Genomic DNA, 20,325 nt, shown 5'->3' with positions numbered 1-20,325 from the left:
CATGGCCTAAAATATTCTGGGTTTTTTTTTTGTTGTTGTTGTTTTTATTTATTTATTTTTTTTTGTACTGGGAATTGAACTCCGGGGTGCTTTACCACTGAGCCACCTTCCCCAGCTCTTACTGATCAGAGAAAGGGTCTCCCTAAGTTGCTTAGGGCCTCACGAAGTTGCTGAAGCTGGCCTGGTACTTGTGATCCTCCTGCCTCAGCTTCCCACATTGCTGGAGTTACAGGGGTGGATCACCACACCTGGCCTAAAATGTTCACTATCTGGCCCTTTATAGAGAAAATTTGCTGGTCACTGCCATAGCATATAGGACCTCTTCCTGTCACCTTCCATTAACAAATAATGGAAATGACGAGGTTAAGTCCTCAATTCTTTAATTTATCCTCCGATAAGGAGACAGGCTTTGGAGTAGTTCAAATCTTATACCACTTAACTATTTAATATCACTTTGGGTAATTTGTTAAGCTCTCGATTTCTCACATTTATCACTTGGAAAGACGATGCACATCTCAGAGGACTGCTGACAGGCTTGAGATGATATAAACTAAATACATGCCACTTGGCAGCTGATTAGCACTTGACAAGCGGTAGTTCATGCCTCCTCCCAAGTGAGGTACTGAGGAAGAGTGACTGGTCAAACAGTGAGAAAGAACACCTGGTCAGCCACCAGCCAGTCTCCTGCTCCTCCTAGCCTGGTCCTCATCCTGGCTGAAGTGTGTCACCCACTTCCCTTCCTTGTGTTCAGCTTGACCCGTCTCAGCACTGAATGCGGCCATACTTCCCGGGTCGACTCTTTTGGGGTCTGGCTCCTTTCGCATGACGTTATGGTCATGAGACTCCAGATGTTGTGAATAACTTATTATGTAGCGTTCTAAATCACTGATTACCCCGTGGGGTAATACTTTACTGTGAAATGTTATTTACTTTCAAAAATAACTTGAAGTGTTAGCATTATCTTCAAATGACTGTTAAGATAGCTTCACTGTTATAATAGCTAAGTGATCCTTCCTAGAATATTTTATTAGTCCTGATTGAGCATGTAATTCTACATTTTAAAAACCTATCTTCAAATTCTTCACCTTATCCATCCATCTGTTTGCTCTTCTAGATAAAAATCCTTATCTAGTGCTTGCACTATTACTCAAAGTTCATGAACTATATCTTTAATCTAATTTAACAAATATTTACTTATGTCTAAATAGAAAATGCTATCATTAAAATTTCTGGAACATTCAAATAAGAATAAGACACAGTTTTTGCTCCCAATGAGATTAGAGTCTAAATGATGGTATGCAACTGAAATGCCTAAAACAACCCAAGAGTAATTCAAACGAAATGTCCATGTTACACGTCTGTACTGTGCCAGGCAGAGGGCTGGGAGCTGAGGCTACGGGGACCAACTGAACACAGTCCTGGGGACCCTGAGCTGGCCACATCCTTTGCTATCTGTCCTCTAGAACAACGGAAGAGGCTTTGGCAGAGCTGGCAGGCAGCTCGTTAGAGAACCCAGAACAGGCTCCCTGAGAAGTGGGTGATCCCTGGCAAGGGACCATTAACCCAAGAGTCTCAGAACAAAGAGGTGGCTACATAAAACACACAGCTTCCACCCAAGACCAAGGACAAACCTCTTCTCGGGCGCATCACACTCCGCATTCTTGTCTTTATGGAGGACACCCCTTGGGCAACTCCAGGCTTCTTCTTCCTACTTTGGACTTTCTTTCGCCAACCAAAACCACGGCCGACACTTCAAGCTGTGTCTGAAATGAAGCAACCTAAAGCCAAACTACAAGATAAGTCGGCCTGGCTTCCTCGGGAACCACTAACACTCACTTTCTTGGTCAGGCCTGAAAAATCTTAGGTCTTGGTAGTGAAGTGCCCTCCTGCCCCTTCTTAACCATTTCTAATCATTCCTGGCTGGGCACAGTGGTGCATGCTTGGGAGGCTGAGGCAGGAGGATCACAAGTTCCAGACCAACCTGGGCAACTTAGCGAGTCCCTCAACAACTTAGCAAGATCCTATCTCAAAATAAAAGCTAAAAAGGACTGAGGATGTAGCTCAGTGGAAAAGCACTCCTGGGTTCAATGCCCTACCTCCATTCCTGCCCCCCAAAAAAATAGTACCCCAAAATTTTATTTCTAAATATTCCTATTTTTCTCAGTCATTTAATGTTTATTGTCCAGAGTCTCAAATGCTTTTGCACAGCTACTATCCTGGCCAATGTTTCAACAAACAATTCAAAGGAGGGAGGGAGTGAGGGAGGAAGAGAGAGAGAGAGAGAGAGAAGAAGGGAAGAAGGAAAATTGTGCTAATTTACACTTTTAACTGAAAATCAGATCTTCATAAATAAAACCGCATCCTCCAGGAGCATGCGCAGAGGGGTAGGCCTGGACAGGGCTTAATGACTTCTGCAGCTTTAGCTGGGTGAGCAGCAAAGGAAGGGATGAGAATAAAACGCCCCCACAAGCCTAGGAAAGGACCTGGTTAGCCAGGGAAACCAGGAGCCACCAGGGCTGGTTTTCAATTCAACCCATCAATAAACAACTCGCCTCAGTAAACACGCTTCAGCAGCTAGAATATCACGACGGCCCTGTGTCTGGAGCAGCTGATTAGGAACCAATCATTCCAATAAGCACCCAGTGAGCGCCAGCTAAGCAACAGTGACACCAGTGACCTCGCTTCCACAGAGGACATCCGTGCACTCGTGCTTTTTGGCATATGCCAGTCCCTGAAGTTGCTTCCTGAGACTCGACACAAGATCTGTCATCTGCTCTGTGCATGCCCGAGCCCAGGGCAGCTCCCTGGCAAGAGTAAGTAAAAACTCCAAGATGACAGTCTCGTATCCTTTGATGCTCTTTAAGTTTCCCTTTTCATAAACACAAAAATCTTTTGCTCTAATATATATTTCCTTAGATGGTATAAAAATAAAAATTTAGGGCTGGATGTGGCTCTGTAGCGGAGCACTTGCCTGGCATGCAGGAGGCCCCAGCTCTGATAAAATAGATTACCTTTGTGATGCTGAATATGGAAATTTTAGCTTAAAATTTAAAAATGGTATGGTACAAATGCTTATTCTTAAAAAATAGATAACATTGCTAAATTACAGAATCATTTATTTATTTATTTAGGTAAATATTCTGAGCTCATAATCAACCAAGGTTTTCTTCTCGCAAATGTCCTGAATAATGGTTTCCATGCTTTTTAATTAAGTGCTTCCACATGGCTCTGTTGTAAGTGCTTCTGTAGAGGATAGGAAAATCCCTCTAAGCCGTGTCTGCGCTCCCAGCAGCTTTCGGGGAGCAGACAGCAGCATCCTAAGCAGAATAAGAGATGATGGCTCAGCTTCTCAGCGTCTCCGGCTCTGCCTCCAACTTCCTGATGAGAAGGAAAAGGGCCCTTCCCAAAGCCCTCTCCACAAGGATCCAGCATGCTGGGCCTCTAACCAGGCTGCCATCCACCTGATCTGTGCATTTGTGCCCTGGAGCCCAAACATACTTATCATGAATATGCATTTAGGAAAGTCTCGATTTCAAGGCCCCCAACCTAAGCTCTGACAGGCTGGTCGTACTACTGTATCACAAAAGCAAAAAAAAAAAAAATGCAATCTCAAGATGTCTAACAGGAATCTCAAAATTTTACCTACTTTAAATTCTGGCTTTAAGATAACTGCACTACTTAACTCTCAAAGTTCAAGTAGATATTTTAACAATGAGGGGAATAAACTAAAATTCTGTGGGTCCCCCCTCAGGTCTCCTTTATCTTCTTGTTGCATCCTCCTCAGCCCAACCTGACAGACGGAAGCCAACCCAGAGGCAGGAGGGTCACGTGGAAAGAATAAAGAGATCCTTGCTTTACAGCTGGAAATGTGGTAAGAAGTTACAGAGAATGTGAATCTGTAACCTGTTACAATGCCCCGGCTGCTCTTTCCCCTGAAATGCCATCTTGAAATAGGAGTCAAATTAGAACCATAATAAAAAGACCTCACTATTTGATTTAATGGGGGACTACTATGTGCCAGGTACTTGAATATTATAACTACTGCACAAAGAGGAAGCGTTATCCTCATTTTACCAGCAAGGACGATAAAACTCCAAGGAATTAAGTCATTTTCCAAGGGTCACTAGTTAGCTGACTCAGCTACTGGGTGGTGGTCTCAAGATTCCAGTCACGGTCCTGTGGCCACTACATAGCTCTGACTTCTTTATTTAGAGGAGTGACTCCAGGGGTGGAATGGGAAGGGGACACATGGATATATGGCGGGGGCTCTTAACGCTGGCTCCATAGGTTCTGATCCTCCACTGCCACCCAAAGAGACTCACTGTCCCAGCAGTCCAGAACTATTGATGATCACAGTGCAGCTGGGGTGGTGACACTACAGTAACAAAATGACGACCGAGCCCACACACGACCGAGTTTCGTCCTCACAGCCACCACACTCAAGCAAGGCTGCTCTCCGCCTCTTTGTCCAGATGGGAAAACGCAGTCTCCGGGAGGTGACTCTGCCTAGGGAGACACAGGTAGGGAGTGGTGGGAGCCAAAGCCACCGTGGCCTGGAAAAGCATCAGACCTCTGGAGTTTGCTGGGAGTGGAAACATCGCTGAAAGTCACCAACCATCCTACAGAATGATCCAAGTTCCTTAGTCTGCTCGTCGAGATCCTTCCCGACCTTGCCACAACCTTAGTGTCTAACCTTCTTCCCATTACTCCTTCCACAACCCCAGGCCCCAGGCCATTTCTTGCTGATTTCCACAAATGCCCCGAGTTTTCCCACTTACCTAATAATACTCCTTTACGCTGACAGGGCCTTTACTAGGGACTCCACAAAGCAAAACTTGAAGCATTAGAAACCCTCCCTCCCCACTGGAAAGGACGCTCCCACTCCTGCGGCCCCACGGCACTGTCCTGCTCTTAGACGCTCACATTTTCCCTCTCGGTGGCATTCTTACTGGGGGGCAGAGACCCCGTGTCAACTATGAACTGAAAGCCCTCCTGAGGCCAAGTGGCTGGCTGCAGGAAACAGGGAGACACAATGAAGCCAGAGAGGAGAGGCAGCCGAGAGACCGTTCAGCTGCCCACTCCCCCAAATTCACGCCCTTCACTACCAGCAAAACGGCGTCCAACTTATTTTTATTTATTTATTTTTTGGGTATCAGGGATTGAACTCAAGGGCACTCGACCACTGAGCCACATCCCCAGTCCTATTTTGTACTTTATTTAGAGACAGGGACTCACTGAGGTGCTTGGCTCCTGGCTTCTGCCTAAGGCTGGCTTTCAACTTGCGATCCTCCTGCCTCAGCCTCCCGAGCTGCTGGGGCTACAGGCGTGCGCCACTGTGCTGTCCACAACTCATCCTTATAAGACACGGGCTCTGCAGGAGATGCCACATGGCTGTGTGACCTGGACAAGTCTTGTCAACTGCCCCAGAACTTAACTTCCTGGGCTACTCTGAGAACTGAGTTTATGCGTGTTAAGTGCCCAGAACAGCGCATGGCTCCTAACAAATATATTCTATTATTATTTTTCAAACTTACATAGATGAGAAAAGTAGCTCACATAATAAGCCACAAGAAGGGAACGGTCAAGATGGAAAAGTCTGGACTGGGGAGGTGGCTCAGTGGTAGAGCGCTCACCTAGCCTGTGTGAGACACTGGGTTCGATTCTCAGCACCACATATAAGTAGATAAATTAAACACAGTTCCATCAACAACTAAAAAAAATCTAAACAAACAAACAAAAAAGATGGAAAAGTCCCAGAAGGAACAACTGTTGTGATGAATGGAGGAGAGGCTTAGGTGTGAGCATCAGGGGTATTTTCCCCTAAGAAGTCACAGGTCAAGAGGAGAAGTAAGGGTTGAGGATATAGCCCAGTTGGTAAAGTGCTTGCCTCACATAGTACAAGGCCCTGGGTTCGATTCCCAGCACCACAAAAAAAAAAAAAAAAAAAAAAAGTGTGTGGTGGGGGGGGAAGCAACTGAATACTATAAAATAACAAGTCAAATGGTGGCAGAAATAGGAAAATATACCCCATCCAGGTAAAATGTAAAGAAAGAATAGGAGTCCACCTGGGACCCAAAGAAGATGGTCTTAGGTCAAAGAAATTTAAAAACTGATCTTTAAAAATTGATTATTTTTTTCTGACTTAAAAAGAGACCAACTCAAAATCAGCTATTTAGACTGATTTTGAGTTGGTCTCTTTTTAAGAGGGGCTTAAAGGGGCTGATCTGCCCTCTTTGCTTGGAATACATTGTTTTTGAGGAAAACATTTAATGTATCACCTGGATTCTCAGGATAATCCATAAAAGTCAATTTAATGTAATATTACTTCAGTAGTAATTAAAGATTGCTTTACTATTAATAGACTATTTTGATTAGCAGGTTAATTTAATATTAACATATACATTACTAATTATGGACAACAATGCCTTTGTAACAAACCATCTTTTCTTCAGGAATGGGACTCATAAAATCCTGCTTCAAGAATGCAGGCTGAGGCCAGGCACATGCCTGTAATCCCAGTGGTTCAGGAGGTTGAGGCAGGAGGATCGCAAGTTCAAAGCCAGCCCCAGCAAAAGCGATGTACTAAGCAGCTCAGTGAGACCCTGTCTCTAAGTAAAATATAAAATAGGGCTGGGGATGTGGCTCCATGGTTGAGTGCCCCTGAGTTCAATCCCTGGGTACCCTCCCCCCTAAAAAAAGAATGCAGGCTGAGGGGCTAGGATTGGCTCTGTGGCAGAGTACTTGTCCCCCATGTATGAGGCGCTGGGTTCGATCCTCAGCGCCACATTAAAAAAATAAACAAAATAAAGGTATTGTGTCCATCTATACCTAAAATAAATAAATATATATAAATATATATATATATATATATATATATATATATATATATATATATATATTTTTTTTTTTTTTTTTTTTTTTTTAAATGCAGGCTGAGACTGAGTGCTGACAGCAAGGGGCGCTGTCCCTCTGGGACTGCCCAGGTTACAAAGGTTCGTACTGGCCACCCTAATTATCAACACCCCCTTCACTGTCAGAAGTACTGTGGTTCCCTTAGGGACAGTCTCTCCCTCTGCTGGACAGGTGAGAACACTAACTGTGTGGCGTAGCTGAGCTCGCGGAGTTGGGGATCTCCTGGTGCAGCAGTCCTATTGTCACGCTGCAGGGACCCGCCAACAGCAAGATGCTGGTGAGGACCGTATGTCAGGATGTGGGGCACCAGACATACCCATGATGCACAAGTTCCCGGGAGTGAAGGTCCCCCACTCCAGAGGGACTTGGTGGGAGGCCAAAGGCTGGGGGCTGAGGGGCGTGGGGGTCCCTGCTCTGTCTCTGAAGCCTGTGTCCCTTTTCATGGCGCCTGCTCAAGGCTGCCACCCGCCCCTCCCCTGGTATGGAAAAGACACGCTGTGGAAGTGAAGGTGAGGTGTCTTTTCCACCTTTACGTTTGGGAGAAGGCAAGGCCAGAGTGGTTCCTAAAGCCCAGGTCACCGAGAGAAGAGCAAGAAAGGAATGACTGTCAAGATGGCGAGAGGAGAGGGGAGGAGAGGGGGTGAGCAGCTCTGACAACAAAGGGAACACAACTGTCCAGCCACAGCGATCGGGAGGCGAGCGGCCGCTGCCATCACTGGAACCACGTGGGTTCCAGGAAGCCACCAAGCACGTGAGACGTCACCCCAGCCTTGTCACAATCCCCTGATGCACCCAAAGACTGCAGGAAGTCTGCCGATCACCACGGAGGTTCAGGCCTGACTGCGAGGGCTGGAGATCTCCCTAGAGCTCTGCTGTGGGGCTGATCTGCCCTCTCTGCTCCGTCCTCTGCAGGTGACATGTGATTACAGATAGTTTGGTGAACAACTTTTTTTTTCTTCTGTGGAAAATATTTATTTTTATGTCTTTCTAGTTAATTGACACTGAACCATGTGGATGTGACCTCAGAACTACGGTGCTCCTTTTGGTAAGTCTGTAGAGGTCACTGTCCATGTTTGCACCCCAAACGTGTTCAACCAGCTGAGAAACGGAAGACATGGCTCTTAATTCGAACCATTAGTGTCACGGCGTGTTCACGTTAGAAACATGAACAATGCCATAAACTTTCATTATTTGTAATACAGAAACGCTCATTAGGAAATTATTAGCCAATATCCTGATTATAAATTTCATTATGAGGAGCACTCATTTCCTTGCTTAAGGTGGGCTTGGGCTTTGCTGAGAACAATTTTTTTCTTCAGAATATTAATCTGTTGGGATATATAGGAAAGTACAATTTGTATGTAAGTATAAAACTTAAAAAAACAAATATTACCTTTTGAAAGGTAGCAAAAGAGACTTTTGTTTTTAAAATTATATTGAGCATTATTATTGTTAAGATCAGTTTTATACTCATTGATAATAAATCAGATTTCTCAGCAGCTGTAACATACACTCTGATCCCTCCTCTAAAAACTTGGTCTAGCACTCAAAAAGCTAAACACCTAAAAAACAAATAACCCAATCAATAAATGGGCCAAGGACCTGAACAGACACTTCTCAGAAGATGATGCACAATCAATCAACAAATATATGAAAAAATGTTCACCATCATTCGCAATTAGAGAAATGCAAACCAAAACCACTCTAAGATTTCACCTCACTCCAGTCAGAATGGCAGCTATTATGCATAGAAACAACAATAAGTGTTGGTGAGGATGTGGGGAAAAGGGCACACTCATGCATTGCTGATGGGGCTGCAAATTGGTGCAGCCAATCTGGAAAGCAGTATGGAGATTCCTTGGAAAATTGGGAATGGAACCACCATTTGACCCAGCTATCCCTCTCCTCGGTCTATACCTAAAGGACTTAAAAACAGCATACTACAGGGACACAGCCACATCAATGTTTATAGCAGCACAATTCACAATAGCTAAACTGTGGAGCAACCTAGATGCCCTTCAGTGGATGAATGGATAAAAAAATGTGGCATATATACACAATGGAATATTACTCAGCAATAAAAGAGAATAAAATCATGACATTTGCAGGTAAATGGTTGGAGTTAGAGAAGATAACGCTAAGTGAAGTTAGCCAATCCCAAAAAAACAAATGCTCGGCTGGGGTTGTGGCTTAGCAGTAGATGGCTTGCCTAGTATGTGCTAGGCCCTAGGTTCCATCCTCAGCACCACATAAAAATAAAAATAAAGATATTGTGTCTATCTACAACTAAAATTATATATATATATATAAACCTCCTCTGGTTTAAATATATATATATATATATTTTTTTTTTTTTTTTAAACCAAATGCTGAATGTTTTCTCTGATATAAGGAGCTGATTCATGGTGGAGTAGGGAGGGGGAGCATGGGAGGAATAGACAACTCTAGATAGGGTGGGGTGGGAGGGAATGGGAGTGGGCATGGGGTTAGAAATGATGGTGGAATGTGATGGACATTATTATCCAAAGTACTTGTAAAGACATGAATTGGTGTGAAAATACTTTCTATACAACCAGAGATATGAAAAATTGTGCTCCATATGTGGAATAAGAATTATAATGCATTCCACTGAAATATATAAATAAAAAATTAATTTAAAAAATCAGTCTAGCATTTTGTTTCTTTTTTTTTTTTTTTTGTAACAGGGTTTGAACCCGGAGCACTTAACCACCAACCACATCCCCAGCCCCTTTTTCTAATATTTTATTAGAGACAGGGTCTTGCTGAGTGGCTCAGGGCCTCGCTCAATTGCTAAGGCTGGCTTAAGTTGCTGAGGCTGGCTTTGAATTCACAATCCTCCTGACTCAGCGTCCTGAGTCACAGTCTAACACTTTCTAAGGATGAAAGTCAGGAGTAGGCATAGGATTTATTTGACTATGATGTTCTGCAGGGCTCTCCTCTGTTGTTTCACGCATCTGGGTCTAACCCAAATCTAAGAGATCTTTTTTTGAGGGGGGTGGATTGAATACAGGGGCACTCAACTACTGAGCCACATCCCAGCCCTGTTCTGTATTTCATTTAGAGACAGGGTCTCAACCGAGTTACTCAGCACCTTGCTGTTACTGAGGCTGGCATTGAACTCGAGATCCCCCTCTGCCTCAGCCTCACAAGCCATTGGGATTACAGGCGTGAGCCACTGCGCCTGGCCCCAAACAGAGATCTTTAAGAGATGCTTTCAATTTCTTTTATACAGTGACTAATAAATCCTGATATTTATAATTTTCAACTTGATATACTGAGAATTTGTTGTCATTTTACTTTGAATGAAATATTTTCTCTCTCCCATGTGAGAACACAGATATGGCCAGGGGCAAACATTTTCTTTCTTTCTTTTTGGTAGCAAGGATTGAACTCCGGGAGCTTAACCACTGAGACGCATCCCCAGCCCTTTGTATTTTTAGAAAGGATTTCGCTAAGTTGCTGCGGGCTTGGCTAAATTGCTGAAACTGGCTTTGAACTTGTCAGCCTCCTGCCTCAGTCTCCAGAGCCACTGGGATTATAGGTATGTACCATCACGCCCAGCCCGGGGCAAACATTTTCTATAACCAAACTTTCGCGTGGAATTTGGTACTGCAAGAGTATGAGTAGAGTTCTCTTTTTCCTCTTTAAAAATCACAATTATTAGCATATATGAGGTGTAAAAAAAATGGATTTCTGTGTGACATTTTCATATGAAACAATCAGTGCCTAGAATAGACAATTAAAACTTTCATTTAAAAATTGTTTCAAATCATTGTTTACCAATTATAGGAATGAACATTTTGTAGGAATTCAATAGGCATCAAGGGTTAGCAAAGTCTCATTGTTATTTTCCTTTTGAGATATTTTATAGTAGCAAAAAATTAACATGTTCCACATATCTAACCATCATTATAAAAATACAAATTATGATAGTGAAACAAAAGTATTTTCGTTTTTAATTAAAGGAGTGAAATAAATAAACAGTGCATCACAGAAGTCATGGGGCAGGATGGTCACAGCCCCCTCAGGTTCAGATCACCCATCTCACTGCCGTCTGGCCAGGCTCTCCACCTACAGTTTGTCAAGGGAGATCTTTCTACTTCTTCTGGGAGATGTTACGCAAACCTCCAGTTTTGTCTTTTCACAAAGGATACACAGGTAAGATTTCTAAAACAGAGGAGGACTGAGAGAAGCTATATTAAATAGGGAAATGCACCAAGATGTACTGCAGCTTCTTCTTAGCTCAAGAGACTGTCAGGACCCTTATTTGATTGATAGTCATCTCTGTATCTTGTGGGTTTATTATGCTATCAAGGTATTATGTCTTTGGAAAAGACTGTAGGGAGTAAGTCAAACAAAGAGACTGAAAACCCTCAAGATGGCAAAGTTCCCTTCTTCACATCTTAGGGGGAAGACCCACAAAGCCCATCACAGCTTGGGACCCCACATTACGCTTTTGAATGGACAAATGAACAGCTCGGAGCAGTCAGAGAGCATGGCAGGAGGAATCTCTAACAGGGAAGGAACCCACCATCTCTAAGCTCATGGAAGGAAGTGCAGTTCTATGAAATCAGAACTGTGGGTTCCACAGACTAGTAAGAGGTAGATAAAAAAAAAAAAAATAGGTCCTGAAACCAACAATTGTGACCTTGACCACAGCTAGTCTTCTGGTAAATGCTGGCTGCTAGTACGAAAGTATAATGATGAACAGTTTAAAAACGCTCGCTCTCTCAATGTCCTGTGGGGAGGACCAAAGCAAGAAAAGCATGCTCTCCACCCTCAGGGAGGCAGGAATCCAAACAGGGAGAAGTTAAATATTAGAACGCCCCACCACAGAATCATCAGTCAAAACAGTTTTGGAATGAGAAGAGCAATACGGACTGAAACATGTGACTAAGAACTGGGATTTAAGCCAAGGTCCTGAATATTAATTTAACCCAGATCAAAAATGGAAGCCAATCAAGTAAAGAATATTAAAAGGTGAATCTGACTAAGTGGTCAATTCTCTGTCTTTAAAAAGTTATTTCTACTAGGCGTGGTGGTGCACGCCCCTGATTCCAGCAACTCAGGAGGCGGAGGCAGGAGGATTGCAAGTTCAAAGCCAGCCTCAGCAACTCAGCAAGGCCCTGTCTCAGGAAAAAGAAAGAAAAGCAAGGCTGCGGATGTAGCTCAGTGGTAAAGCACCTCTGTGTTTAAAATCCAGTACCAAAAAATAAATAAATAAATAACTATTTCTTAGGTTGGGTGTGTAGCTCAGCAGTAGAGCACTCGTCTAGCAAGTGTGAGGCCCTCAGTTTCCTTTCCAGCACAGCAAAAAAAAAAAAAAGTTATTTCCTTATGCTATACATCTTTGAAATGATTGAAGCAGGCTGAGAAAGGTCAAGCTCTTTTATCTAAACCTCGAAGAGAGAGAGAGAGAGAGAGAGAGAGAGAGAGAGGAGACACATGTGTGTATGTGTATGTTAGTATCAAAGCAGAAAGATTTGATCTGAGAATTTATAATCTCGTATTCTGTGTTATTCCATTGGAATAGCATATAATGTCAAGCTGCAAATGCAGATTTGTTCTGTCACACGGCTGATTCTTGAGAAGAAAACACTTAAAACTCAAAATTGTAAAAGAAACATAAGAAAATCAACACCATAAAAGAATTAAAAACATGCTGCAATTGTCATTCAGAGATCAATTGCACACCACTTATAGTTCATATTTAACAACAACAATGCTATCAGCTGACAATTGTATAGCATCTACCATGCAGCAAACTTTAATCTTCAGAACCGGCTATGAAGTACACACTACTGTTCTTTCCATTTAATAGGAGAATTGAGACACGGACTGGTGATTACTCGTACCCCCAACTCCAGTTTTACAACTTTCACTGGTGAGACTTTAGGTCAGAGGTTTAAAAAAGAGAGAGACATAAAGAGACTCTAATGCAGAATGAAATCTCATTTTTTTAAATAAACTCAGAAAAACGGCTTATATTCTTCATAGACTTCAGTGAAGTCGCATGTGATGGCACGCGGGCACGGAACAGTAAACATGAAGCCGCAAATCAATCTAGGGAGAGGCAGAGCTGTAAGCAGGGGCGTGCTCCAGAAACGGTACGTTGTCAGCAGACTAAACCAGCCTCTGCCATTTCCCTCAGGTCTGAGGGGACATCTTTTTTCATGACACACACACACAGAAGAGTATCCCACGTAAATGATAATATGAGGCTGCATCATATACTGCAATAAAAGTAACCAGCGATAAAAAAGCATTTGAAAGAAATTTTGTCTCTGCTAAAAAGTAAAAACTACTGCTCCCCAGGCAGAGTGAGCCACTTTTTTTCCAAGCTCTGAAAGCTCTCTGCACACAGCTCTACCCGGGGGATCATCTGCTCGTGTGGCTTCTTCCCACCAGATGAGTCCCTGATGGCAGGGTCTGGACTCATTGCTTCCAGGACTTCGGGACATCCTGCCTCTAACAGCATGGAGGGAATGATACGGTGCTTTCTCACCACTGTTTCTACTCCACAATCTCTAAGAAATTTTAGATCATCCATCTCTCTCAGCAAAAAACATCTGAACAAGCTAATTTAACCCTGTGATAATATAGTCTGTTAATTACTAATCACAAAAACAGAAGGAAATAGGTATTTTAAACACATGAGAAAAAGAGATAAATAGAAGTGTTAATCTTTTCTTCCTACACAAAATGCATTGTTTTGCATGGACTTCGCTTTGAGAATCACTATTTCCATCAAAAGAACAAATCTCCCGTGAGATTTGGTGAGAAGTCAGTCTACACATGAAAAGTACTCAGAGTGGCGCCTGACAGACAGGAAACACCAAGAATCCTACTAATTTCATTCAGATCGTCATTTCCAATGCTGTTTCTTTTGATTGGAAAAATGTCCCTACCCTCCAGCTCCATCCCTAGACGACAAACCCCTTTAAGGCCAACTTCAAATGCTATCTCTTCAAGGCGTTATTTTAATCCACCTCTCATGGGGTTTGACTTTCTCACTGTAGGAGGCCCCAGATCGACAAAGTGTAGTGAGAAGCCATGCCCAAGAAGCCAAAATAAAGATAAAGAAAAAAAGAATAAGACATTGAGTGCAAGAGATACAAGGACCAAATAAGATTCCAGGAAGATAGAAGAAAGAAAATCAGCAAAGAATCTAAGAAATTTCCCCAGAACTGAAGAACATGAGTTTTTAGTTTGAAAGGTCAAATAGACAAAATATGCCCATACCAGATATATCAGCATGAAATTTAAGAATAATAAATAAAAACAGAAGCTCTTCCAAGCTTCTAGGAGATAAAAAGTTACGTATGATGGGATCAAGAGCAAGAGAAAAAGGCGATGAAGCAAAGTCTTCAGGATCCTGAAGGAAACAGAAGTCCATATCCAGTCCACCTGCTCCTCGAGGGCAGTGGAGTCAAGCACCTGGAACACGCTAAAAAAAACCGACTCCCGTGCGCACTTTGTCAAGAACCTATGGGAGGTGTTCATACACACCACAGACTCAAAAAGGGAAGACAGGGATCCACAGAAAGGAAACCCCGAGGTTCTACACAGAGACAACATTAGAGAGCTTACCGTCCTCAGATCCCATCAACCCAAGCCTGCAGCTGCCGTTTGACATGGCGAGCCAGGACGGGCCTCTAACATTACTGTCACTGTTCTAGGGCAGTCTGAGCCACAACAGGCTTCCAGAGGCTTCAGCTCTTACCTGTAACACAGCAGCAAGCAGGTACACAACTACGAAGATCACGGTCAGCGAGGTGTGGCCGCTCTTCATCAGGTGGATGGTGTAGAGGAAGATCAGATGCCCGGGGATCACCAGAAGCAGGAGCACCTGGGCAGACTTGTTATTTACTCCTGCGACAGAAAATGTAAATGTCACTAAAACAGAAACAGATTCTGGTTAATAATAATTCAGAATTATTAAAATTTGAGGATTACTTTCTAGTTACTACATCTCATAACATCAAATAAAATTCAAGCATTAAAAATAAGTTTCAATTATTTACAATTCACTTATTTCTCTGAAATTTTTACCATTTGTTATATGTCATTAAATGAAAGGTGGTTGCTAAAAACTTGCAACAAAGAACATTAGTCATACTTAAGTATCTACCATAAAAACAGGGAAGACAAAAGAGAAAGTTCTTGAATGCTTTGATTTTATATATTCCTCTAGAGTTCTATCACTGGTATTACAAAGGTGGGCATTTCTGATCTTTATTCAAAAGTCAAAAATCACACTTATATTCATTAGGAAAAGGAAGTGACAAGAATAGTGAGGTTCAAAAATATAGTCTCCCTTTTGTGACAGTCCCTTGACTGGTTGAAATAAATAATGCACCGATCCTTATCGCTGAGGCTCTCCCCTCATTCACAAAGACCAAAAAAAATGGACAAAGGAAGAGTCCACCCATCTCCCCAAAGCACCTAGCAATGCCTTGTTGTTGTTGTAAGGTTCCTTTTTCCTAATAAACAAGATATACCAGAAAGAGAGAAATAAAAGAGAAAACGCATAAGCAAAGATACAGATGTCTTCCTGTTCACCAAGGTCAGGTCCCAGTGACGGGACAGCTACGCAACAGTCACACAACATGGGTGTCTGTCATCTCAGAGAGTAGTAGTTCCTCATCTAAAATCTGTAAAAGGCCACAAGCACATACCTGGACCAAAAAAAGTCCTAAACGGGTAGTAGCAACCTTTGGGTTCATCTGGCAGTTCTCCTGGAATGCTGTGTAAGTGGAGGTAGGTGGAGATCCTGCTGGCCTGGATGGCCACCAAGTTGCCACCAATACCTGGAACACAGGAAACACATAAAGAAGTGAGTCTCTTTTTTAAATGACTTGCACACATTCAGCCAAAAGTAAGCCTCTTTTTGTCACATTGTGGGCCAATTTTAAAAATTGCTTCAATTTATCCAAAAGTTCTCCTGCAATGTTGATTTAACATTGAGGTTGATATTCTAAAATCACAAAATCACTGAAAGAAAAATGTGTTCATTATTTTTTCATATCTGTCTGGTATAAAAGCAGAATAGAATGGGCAACTTTTAAAAATCATTATCACAATCAAGACATAAAAGTAGGTAACAAGATGTTCGTGTTTATCTCCCCAGTGAGAAGGAAACTAAGCTCAATCTATTCAAATAGACAAAGCTTGGGACTTTTCTTGTAGCTTTCCAAGACAGTGGCAGCAGGCACCAAAAAGGGTGACTCGAGAAACTTGCCTTTTTAACCTAAAGGTCCTCTCACCAACTCTGAGGCGGAGGAAGTGACTGCAAGATGTGATATGAATTCCAAAGTGGCGGCAGAGTTGGCCTACCACATGGGACAGGAAACATTTGAAAGCCCTGCCTCCCAGGACCTGTGCGGCTTACAGTGGAGATGCATTCTGAGAAATGCACTGGCAGGCGATTTCACTGCTGTGTGGACACCACAGAGGGTGCGCATGCAGAATGAGCCTGTGGAAGCATGACCAGGCGACGCGAACTTACCCCGCCATTAGATGTGAGGCCCATCGCTGACCTCATCATGCAGTGCATGACTGCACTGGAGAGGAGGATTTCTATACAAGAAGAGTTAGAGAACAGTTCTAAGGGTGTCTGAATTAGGTGCCAAAAGCCAAAAGCTTTGATCACACCCGAGAGATTGAGGACAGCCAGATTCTGCCCAAGAGTGTCACCCACTGTGGATCCAAGTTACCTGCAAGCAAGGTAGTCTCTCCCCCAAACAACTGAGGTCAGACTGTCATGGGTTTGGTTTTCTAATTGGATTATCTGGCTATTGCTTGATGATGACTTCTTTCCTAATTTAGAAGGTGATTTTTAGGACCCAGCAATAGGTAACTTACTAAGGAGAAACCCAGCTCTAGCAACCTACAAATCTAACCAGGTGTCATGCTCAGGTGTCATGCTCAGAGACGTGGCTTGACTGATTTTGTTCAAAGCATATGACTTTGATGCTGCCTGTTACCGAGTGATGTTCTGCATTGTAACACGGCTGTCCAGTAACAGAAAAAAATATAAGTAGAGAAAGGGGAAAAGCAAGAGCTCTGATTGTCCTGTAGAGCGGATAGAGTGATCTCTTTCTGTGCCAATGCACCAAAAATAAGGCAATTTAAATGTTATATTTTTAAAACTGAAATTATAATGACTTATTTTAAACTAAATGTAGCTTCACAATTTCCTCAGCACATGTCATTTAGTAAATAAAAAACTCATTAAAAGAAAATGCTTAAGATAATTTTAAAATGTGGTTCATCATGAAAATGTTGAAAAAGTGCATCCCACAGGGTTCTGAAAAATTTTCTAAAGAAAAATAAATGTGTTTTTAAAAAATCACACAGACTAGGTGGAACAAATAAGGCACATAAACGTGGAGCTGTTTCTGCAGATTTCTGACAGTGCTCACAGATTTGGGCTTACAAACTGCCCAAGCCACTTACTAGGACCTCAGTGGTAGCTAACCTCTCTGGCGCCTCCATTTTCAAATCTGAAAATAAAGATAATTTATACCTACCTCATAAGGATGTTGAGAGAATTAAAATAATGCCACATCAAAGATGCTTGGCACATTTCTGGACCCAGCTAAGACTCCACAAATGTTGATAATAACAATAGCAAACAATTTATATAAATAGTATGTTTCTGACCTGCTGTTTTCCTAACTATAAGGACCTCACGCCTAACCTGAAGGAGTGCTCATTGGCCAGAGTATACCAAGGAAACGAGTTGCTTTTCAATTCACACATTATTTTGTTTAAAAAAAAGAGAGAGAGAATAAATCACTTGGTGCCCATATTTTAAATAGCCATTTAAATTGCCTTCTGTTTACTCAGTGAATTTTCTACTAGAAGTCTGGGATGACTGTTGTTAAGTCTGGATTTCCTAAATCTGAGCTCACTTTCTAAAGTAAACAATTAGAACAGAACACTGAAAAACCGGCATGAATGGGTCCTCATCTGATGGAATACATAAACAAGGACCCTAACTCATTCCTCATTCACCAAGAGGGAACTCATATGCCCTAGAAACTGAAGGAGGCAAAAGTATTTATACTACACAACACAAGCACTTTATCACAGAGTGTTGCTGGGGTAAATGAGGGAGAAACCAACTTAACAAAACAACCCAGTCTTGTCATCATCCCTGGGTTTCTGTTCACAGTCCCCGGAAGGAGGAGGAGTTAACGTTAAGAACCAGACTCATGTACAGCAAGCGACTGCCTTCAGAGACACTGTCCAACGCCAGAGAGTTTCCATAAAAACATATGAATCTCAGGTTCCTTTCATCTTGGCCTACTCTGGGGATTCTCCCAGGGGTGACGAGTCATTTGGTGACTTATCAGCTGTGGAATGCCGGGATGCCAATGCAGAAGCAGATGCTACAGGCCAGACTTCCCTTGGATTGAGTTGGAGACAAAGAGCTACTAATGATTACCTGGAACTCTCTTCAAAAACCCCACAAATTTGTTGGTAGAACTTTTTAAATTAAAACTGCTTTTATCATCTCTGTGTTACCAGGTAACGTTTATGGGAATAAGTGTAAATAAACCCTTGTAAACAATCAGTTGGTCACCTCCCTCTTCCTGTGTCCCCGAGGCCTCATGCTATAGTCCAGGAAATCAATGTTATGATGGCACCAAACTAAAAATAAAATGAACTGAGACTTCAGAAAGACACTAGCAAGACTTTTCCAGGTAAGATGAATAAAATTTTAAAGTAACAACATAATTAGTGAAGAGACTAATTAAAGGGTTAGGTAACCTCTTATGGCTTCACCATGATCTCTGTTTTATATTTTTAAACTACTGCAGAATTATTACCTTGGAATAGTTTCCTTTGATGTCAAAAAATGCTTTCTTGTTACCAAGATACACACCGTGTTTCTATTAGGAGTTTGTTATTAGCATTTCTTTTAAATTATTTAAATTCTTCAGAGACTAATTGCATTATTAAAGCTAGCAGAGAGCTTCTAAAGATAGTCTCACATAAATTAAAAACATTAGTAAAAAACAGCTTGTCAATATACTAAATAATTAGTGAGACGCTTCAGAATCCACGGGATCTAATTTTAGAGATCTTATGCTAGAATAAGCCCCACTGATAATGAAAACACAGGAAGAAATTATCAGCAGGTTCATCTAGGGACGGCTTTAAAATTCAAATTTATGTTTTTGTTAAATTTAGCAATATATGTTTCCAGTAAATGTTTAGCACTCACATCATGGAATATATTTCAAATTCTGTCAAGAATTCTCTTACACATTCTCAAAGGAACCCAAAATAAAAGTTCATCTTCTCAAAAAGTCAGTCCTCGTAAGCGACCCCTGGACAGAGCTGGACCCTTCACGCCCCTCCACACCGCAGCCCGCACACTTCTAAAAGCCCCCGTCAAAGCCCCTGTGGGTCAACTGCTTTCAGATTCAAGAAATGCAAAGGGCTCAGAAATGCAAAGGGCTCGGCAGACATGTCGTCCACCTTTTCACATTTTTCAGAAGAAATACATAGAACCTCATCCTGGTGAAGACCCTTCTGCAGTGTGCTCTCCTCCCAAGTGCCCCACCTACGGCTTCCCTCCCCACACATCTGTTCACAGCCGGATACAGACTGGGTGGCCCCAGGGCTCAGTTGCTGCAAATCTGACCCTGTGTGCTTTCAGCATGGCCACACCTGGCCGTCCTCCTCACAGTGTCATCCAAGTAATATGATTTTCTATTTGTGCTGTGAAGTGAAAAGCCAGGAAACACGGTCCTAGAGAAATGAATCTCTCTACTCTTTTGGGACAATGGATACCGTCACTCATAGATCCCTTCGGCTCAGTCTGTCTTCTTCACTCTCTCTAGATTTCCACCTGTCCATCTGCAGGACTCCTTTTCTTGCCTTGAATTAAGGTGCATCTGTCTTCCCATTTCACAGACCTGCCCCCCCTTGCTCTGCATCTGTCACACGCACTGCCCGCCCTTCTCTCTTGCTCCTTGGCAGAAACACAAACACAGTGACATCGTACTCAGCTCTCCCATCTTAGGAAAAGGTCCTCATTTGGTCTTCTAGATCCTCATTCAGACTTCTAATTCCCTTATTTTCATTGCCAACCACTTAGTTAGGACTATAAAAGTGCTTCTTCCAAAATTCTAATTGTTTTATACTAAATATTTATGTAGATATGTAGGCTATAAAGAATCATGCTACAAAACACCCCGCACCACCACCCCATGAGAAAATGAATTCAGCACCTTGACGTTGACATACCCCGTGTGTCCCCCTTGCAGGAATCATCTTTGATTGTTTTTCATTCTCTAGCTTTTCTCACACGACTACCACATCACGTGCATGCCCCTCAGCAAGGCATAGTTAGTTTTACATGCTTCTGAACTTTAT

At 42.4% G+C, this 20,325-nt stretch overlaps 1 protein-coding gene across 3 annotated transcripts in view; it reads right to left on the bottom strand.

Moving 5' to 3' along the window:
* Slc41a2 (solute carrier family 41 member 2) overlaps positions 1-20,325 on the bottom strand; it is a 170,132-nt gene that overhangs the window by 72,318 nt on the left and 77,489 nt on the right. For all 3 annotated transcript variants that reach the window (XR_011707042.1, XM_071609577.1, XM_071609578.1), the window contains exons 9-10: positions 15,612-15,743; positions 14,657-14,805 (exon numbers count right to left, since the gene is read on the bottom strand). Coding sequence is in view for 2 of the 3 variants with exons in the window: in XM_071609577.1 (XP_071465678.1) it covers positions 14,657-14,805; positions 15,612-15,743 (281 nt within the window). In the remaining variant the exon portion in view is untranslated. The remainder of the gene's footprint in view (positions 1-14,656; positions 14,806-15,611; positions 15,744-20,325) is intronic.

Source organism: Marmota flaviventris, chromosome 3 (assembly GCF_047511675.1).
Source record: "Marmota flaviventris isolate mMarFla1 chromosome 3, mMarFla1.hap1, whole genome shotgun sequence".
Classification (NCBI taxonomy): domain Eukaryota; kingdom Metazoa; phylum Chordata; class Mammalia; order Rodentia; family Sciuridae; genus Marmota; species Marmota flaviventris.
The sequence above is the reverse complement of the archived record's forward strand: the minus strand, read 5'-3'. Positions and strand labels throughout refer to the sequence as shown.